Source organism: Oncorhynchus clarkii, chromosome 3, assembly GCF_045791955.1.
Source record: "Oncorhynchus clarkii lewisi isolate Uvic-CL-2024 chromosome 3, UVic_Ocla_1.0, whole genome shotgun sequence".
In the NCBI taxonomy this organism is placed as follows: Eukaryota; Metazoa; Chordata; class Actinopteri; order Salmoniformes; family Salmonidae; genus Oncorhynchus; species Oncorhynchus clarkii.
In genome coordinates, this window is record NC_092149.1 from 83,234,580 (window position 1) to 83,241,389 (window position 6,810).

Genomic DNA, 6,810 nt, shown 5'->3' on the forward strand with positions numbered 1-6,810 from the left:
GAGAGGGACAATGAGAGACACACAAACACAGAGACACACAGAGAGACAGAGAGAAACTGAATGGATACCCTCTAATCCTCCTACTATGACCCCTCCCTCTTCTTCTCCCTCCATCTCACCTCCCTCTGTATGAATATTAACATGTTTGATTCATTATTTTCACTCACAGTTTCAATTTTCTTCTCCTCTCAGATTCGTCGTACAGGGAGGGCGAGGGCGACCAGGGGGCGGGTGGTAAATCCTCCAGCATCATCGGCTCCGAGGTGGCCCTGTTCGCATGCATCGCCTCGGGCAGCGTCATCTTCATCGTCATCATCATCATGCTGGTCCTGCTGCTGCTCAAGTACCGGCGACGGCACCGCAAGCACTCTCCGCAGCACGGCACCACGCTGTCCCTCAGCACGCTGGCCACGCCCAAACGGGGCAACAACAACGGCTCGGAGCCCAGTGACATCATCATCCCTCTCAGGACTTCAGACAGCGTCTTCTGCCCGCACTACGAGAAAGTGAGTGGGGACTACGGTCACCCAGTGTACATCGTTCAGGAGATGCCCCCCCAGAGCCCTGCTAACATCTACTACAAGGTCTAAACCTCACCTCCAACCTCCCTGGCAGGGCTCGTTTTTGGATTGGACCCTCCTTTCCCATCTCTCTGTTATTGTTCTTGTTGTTTTTACAGAAACGTTACTATTTGTGGTTAATATTCCTTGTTTGTTTGGGATTCGTTCGAGAACGCAAAGAGAAAAGCTGCTCTCCTGGGGATTTTTTTGGGGGGGGGAATACCTCCTATCTGCTTCTCTTCTCTCCCAGCAGCTTGTGTGTTTGTGTGTGTGGACGGACGGAAGGACAGATGGATGGTTGGAGAGACAGAAAGATGCCCCCCCCCCCAGCCCCCTACACGTGTTTGTTTTGGATACACAGAAGGAACAGAGGAGTTTGACCCAAACCTCCCTGGATATCCTGCTCTGCGATTCTCCCCAAAAGAGACTACTGCTGGGAAAGAGACAATGGAGGGAGAAAGAGAGGGATGGCAGAGAGAGGAATGGCAGAGAGAGGGATGGCAGAGAGAGGGATGGCAGAGAGAGGAAAAGGAGAGAAGAGGCGAACCATGAACTCATGTCAGTAATGGCAGTTAGTCCCTCCGCCCATGAGACACTTTGTGGAAATATCCACTCTGGGACAATCCCGAATGACACACGGACACCAACCTATCACCCACACAACCACCCACTCACTCACCCTATCACCCACACACCCACCCACTCACCCACTGTCAGTCATTGTGAACGGTTCAGACCCTCGTGCTCGTTACGACCCATAATTCCCTCATCGTTGCCGACCACACCTTTTACTTTCTTGCGTCATCAGTCATTACCGTGGTTACTTGAAAAAAGGTTTAGGAGAAGAAGAAAACAGCACGATTCCTTTTTACAGCTTCATTATTGTTGGTTACTTCCTGGTGTTGTTCAACTTGCAGATTATAGATTTTTTTTGGTAACGTGGTTTTGTCGCAGCTCATGTCGTGCTGGTGTACGTGACTTTCAAATACACACAGACACGTGTGAAAAACACACGCACGCACGCACACACACACACACACACACACACGCACGCGCACACACACGCACACGCACACACACACACACACACACACACACACACACACACACACACACACACACACACACACACACACACGCACGCGCACACGCACACGCACGCGCACACACACGCACACACACACACACACGCACGCGCACACACACGCACACACACACACACACACACGCACGCGCACACACACACACACACACACACACACACACGCACGCGCACACACACACACACACACACACACACACACACACACACACACACACACACACGCACGCGCACACACACGCACACACACACACGCACACAGACACACACACACACACACGCACGCACACACACACACACGCACACACACATGCGCACACGCGCACACGCACACGCACACACACACACACACTGCAGCCCAGCACTGAGAGAGCAGAAAGCAGGACTTAGAGAGGGCTGGACCATGTGGAGGTGTTTTATTTGGGTTCCGTCGCATCGGGGGACATGCTGCTCTTTCTACTCCCTCTGAGTGGTCAGGGCTCACCAGGTGGCTTCTGGGAAGGGTGGAGGACCTAAATGAATGATAGAGCAGCACTTTTAACCCCCGCCCTGTCCCTCTACCCAGTCAAGCAGTCAGATCACAGAGAGGGAATGAGAGGTGCTGGCAGAGGGGGTAAAAGAGAGAGAGGATAGAAGCTGTATCCCTTTCAGTATGGTTGTAATAGTAGCAAGGACTGACTTTCCATAGATTGGCCTCTAGAACACCGAGAGGTGTTGGTGAACCGGAAATACAGGCAATAAGAAATCCCACCATGCCTTGCTGCTGCAGTTTCAGCTACACGGAGGAAAGGTAAAGATAAGAGAAGCCCAGGTCTAAGTGGAGTTTAACCCAGCTGCTGTCTGAAACAGAGAGGTCTGGTGGAGTTTAACCCAGCCACTAACCCAGCCACTGCTGAAACAGAGAGGTCTGGTGGAGTTCAACCCAGCCACTGTCTGAAACAGCTCTAGGTTCCGTAGTGTCTGTTCCCAGGGGCAACAAGAACCGTTGCCATCCTACACAACTTTTAAAAGCACAGGGACATCAAAGCTCATTGTCACTTTTTCTCAAACATCATCTTTAGCATTTCCTTGTTGTTGTTTTTGTTTTTTTGTTAGAAAAATAGATGTACATTTAAAGGAGGACATTTTGAAAACAGAAAGAGTAAGAAATAAACCATCTGAAAAAAAAATCATTATTTATTCATCATAGACCCATTAGAGGTGTTGTCAGAAAGACACTGATGTAGTCTTTAGTCTGGTATAAAAGTACACATTATGCAAGCTAGAGTTTTAATGATCTAATTCACCCACAATGTCCCATCTTTTCATTAACTTCCACCCAGAGACACAGGACTAGAGCCTGGGAAGGGGATAGGGAGGGCAGCCTGGACATATGCCCCAAGGGGAGAGGAGGTTGTTGGACCCAAAATAGCATAACCACCAGGCAGACCAGCAGTGTATCCCACACTCCTTCACTGTAGCATCTCCCAAAGGACCATGGGAAGATTCTCATGATGACCCTGTGCCCCTCTTTCCCCATGCTACCGTGTGTGTGTGTGTGTGTGTGTGTGTGTGTGTGTGTGTGTGTGTGTGTGTGTGTGTGTGTGTGTGTGTGTGTGTGTGTGTGTGTGTGTGTGTGTGTGTGCCTCCTGTTGAGCAAGGCCAGTGAAAGACAGCCATTTGGTTCTCTTTATTCACACGCATTTGAAAACATTGACTTAAGAAAATGAGAACACGAGTGTGACTTATACCACGCCCAAATCATGTATCTGTTCACAGCCAACATTCTCATTAGTTCATTAAGAACATCAAATTTCACCAAGCCTTGTATGATCTGGGGTTTCTGCCTCTAAGAGGCTACAAAATCTGCAAATATGCAATTTCTATTTATTTTTTTAAGAATTGAGAGAAATCTACACCTATGGAAAGTGTTCTTACACCACTGAGAGATGTAACAACAAACAGGACAACAACAAAACGAGTAAAGTACATCACACGAGCCTGCTGTTAAGAGTTTTTTGATTTCTAGTATTATTTTAACATTTATTTCGTTCCAAGGTAAACTGTGAAGAAGAGAAAAAAAAACGTTTTGAAAATGAAATGCACCCGGATAGTTATTTAAGAAAAAGTGAGAGAGAGAGAGAGAGAGAGAAAAAAACACACACACCAGGAATCACAAAACAAATTGATGTTGAGTTGCTGTCTGAACTGCGACAGAATATGACAATCGTTTTAGTTTCTTTGAATCTGACGTCCTTATCCTAGCTGACGTACAACTGACATTCTTCTAAAACGGCTAGGGTCGATTTTTATGTCCCTGTTATGTCAATGAAATGTTGCAAGCCATGTTGAGAGAATGTTAGCAAGCTGGCTAGGAGAAGTACTTCAGGCTAACTGTAAAATGCCTTGCTCGTATTGGTCAGCCCTTGGTCACCTGACTCAGTAATTTTGCACCGTTCTATCTGTAGGTGAGAAACTGTAAATACATGAATGTTTGTTTTGTTTATGGATCCTGGGATGTTACAATAGCCTTATTCACCTTTTTAGGAAAGTACATGGAAATGAATAAAGAGCAAATGGGACACTCTTCTGTAAAACAGAGCATATGTTTGTTGGTAAATAGCTTGTGTACATATTGACAAGATCAATAAAACAATGTTTTTATCAACTCTTAAAGTAAGATGTTTTGTATACAATTAGATTATTATTATTTTTTTGCTATGTATTTTAGCTAGCGCTCGTTGGAAAGCCCTTGTCCTCCTCCCACTCCCCCCCCCCCCCCCTTTTGCACTGTTTCCATGGCAATTTGGTTTGGAAACAATCGAGAGAACAAGTTGCCAAACTGACTGCTGCATATCCATGTGTACCATAAATATTTATTGAATTCATTTTTGTTGTTGTTCTGTTTTTTTTTATTTGATTTCTGTTCAGTAAGTGACACAGTATTACGATTGGGTTGTTCATTTGTCTCCCTGTCCTGGTTCCGTTAGTCTGTCCTGGTTTCATTAGTCTGTCCTGGTTTCGTTAGTATGTCCTGGTTTCGTTAGTCTGTCCTGGTTTCATTAGTCTGTCCTGGTTTCGTTAGTCTGTCCTGGTTTCGTTAGTCTGTCCTGGTTTCATTAGTCTGTCCTGGTTTCGTTAGTCTGTCCTGGTTTCCAGGTGGCTGTATCAGTAACCCCTCCCCTTGCAGTTTCAGATGACCAGGCCGTTGAAATGGTTAAACATTCAAGAACTAAATGAACTACAGTGACACACATTCCACCAGTCTGTTAAAGAACTGAAAATGTTTTTCAATAAAATGTTTTTCCTATGGACATGCCGTCTGTGTTTTCCTATGGTCTGTCTGTGTTTTCCTACGGTCTGTCTGTGTTTTCCTACGGTCTGTCTGTGTTTTTCTACGGTCTGTCTGTGTTTTCCTACGGTCTGTCTGTGTTTTCCTACGGGCTGTCTGTGTTTTCCTACGGTCTGTCTGTGTTTTCCTATGGTCTGTCTGTGTTTTTCTACGGTCTGTCTGTGTTTTCCTATGGTCTGTCTGTGATTTCCTATGGTCTGTCTGTGTTTTCCTACGGTCTGTCTGTGTTTTCCTACGGTCTGTCTGTGTTTTCCTACGGTCTGTCTGTGTTTTCCTACGGTCTGTCTGTGTTTTTCTACGGTCTGTCTGTGTTTTCCTACGGTCTGTCTGTGTTTTCCTACGGTCTGTCTGTGTTTTCCTACGGTCTGTCTGTGTTTTCCTTCGGTTTGTCTGTGTTTTCCTACGGTCTGTCTGTGTTTTCCTACGGTCTGTCTGTGTTTTCCTACGGTCTGTCTGTGTTTTCCTACGGTCTGTCTGTGTTTTCCTACGGTCTGTCTGTGTTTTCCTACGGTCTGTCTGTGTTTTCCTACGGTCTGTCTGTGTTTTCCTATGGTCTGTCTGTGTTTTCCTACGGTCTGTCTGTGTTTTCCTACGGTCTGTCTGTGTTTTCCTACGGTCTGTCTGTGTTTTCCTACGGTCTGTCTGTGTTTTCCTATGGACATGCCGTCTGTCTGTACTGTTGTGAGTCTGTATTTCTGAATTGGATGGATTTTCTGAAACTTGTGGTTTCTCTACAGGACATCACACTGTGAAACGCTTGTGGTTACATACGGTTTGCACTGCAAAACACGTCCACCTTCCTTAGATACAGCCTTTCATACTATTGGAAGGCATTGACATCTTGCCAAGACACATTTATTTGAGTGTGCTGACAGATAATTTCACTTTAACCTTAAAAAGCCTTAAAACAGGTCAGAATATCTTAAAACAAGACAAAATGAATCTTGATGCATTTTCTGAGCGAGCGGAATCAACTCAAAACAGGCCATTTTTCAGTTCATGATCTCAGTGCGATACAAAAAAAAATGGATGAACAATTTTTATTTTTCATTTTACGTTTGTTAGTCTCTAGGAAATGTAATCACATGTTTCTCTGTGGTGTGTGTCTGTGTGCTGTTTCTCTGTGGTGTGTGTCTGTGTGCTGTTTCTCTGTGGTGTGTGTCTGTGTGCTGTTTCTCTGTTGTGTCTGTGTGCTGTTTCTCTGTTGTGTCTGTGTGCTGTTTCTCTGTTGTGTCTGTGTCTGTGTGCTGTTTCTCTGTTGTGTGTCTGTGTGCTGTTTCTTTCTTTCATTGTCTGAGTATATTTAAGAATGTAGTTCAGTATATCAGTAGTATCTGTATATCAGTAGCCAGTAGTATCTGTATACTATATATCAGTAGCCAGTAGTATCTGATATCAGTAGCCAGTAGTATCTGTATACTATATATCAGTAGCATCTGTGTACTGTATATCAGTAGCCAGTAGTATCTGATATCAGTAGCCAGTAGTATCTGTATATCAGTAGCCAGTAGTATCTGATATCAGTAGCCAGTAGTATCTGTATATCAGTAGCCAGTAGTATCTGATATCAGTAGCCAGGCTGTGTATAGGTGTGGTCCTCTGCTCGGCTCTCTGTACAGGGTGGTCCATTGAGCTGTGGTCCGGGGTAATGATGTCATGGCGGGCTGTGATTAAGAGGGCCTCTCGGCTCTCGACGGGGGACACTGGCTCTCTGGAACTAACCCAACAACCTAGTGCAGAGCAAGCCAGACCAGAGCAGCCTGTGTCCTGTATGGATCAAGTCTACACTAGGTGAAAGATTAGTGGAATCTGTGTTT

General features: G+C 45.5%; 1 protein-coding gene across 1 annotated transcript in view; it reads left to right on the forward strand.

The window, feature by feature from the left end:
- Positions 1–1,610, forward strand: part of LOC139405525 (ephrin-B2a-like) — a 34,102-nt gene extending 32,492 nt beyond the window's left edge. The window contains exon 5 of the mRNA XM_071147931.1: positions 193–1,610. Within this exon, the coding sequence (XP_071004032.1) occupies positions 193–590 (398 nt within the window). The 3' untranslated portion in view covers positions 591–1,610. The remainder of the gene's footprint in view (positions 1–192) is intronic.
- The last annotated feature ends 5,200 nt before the right edge of the window (positions 1,611–6,810 follow it).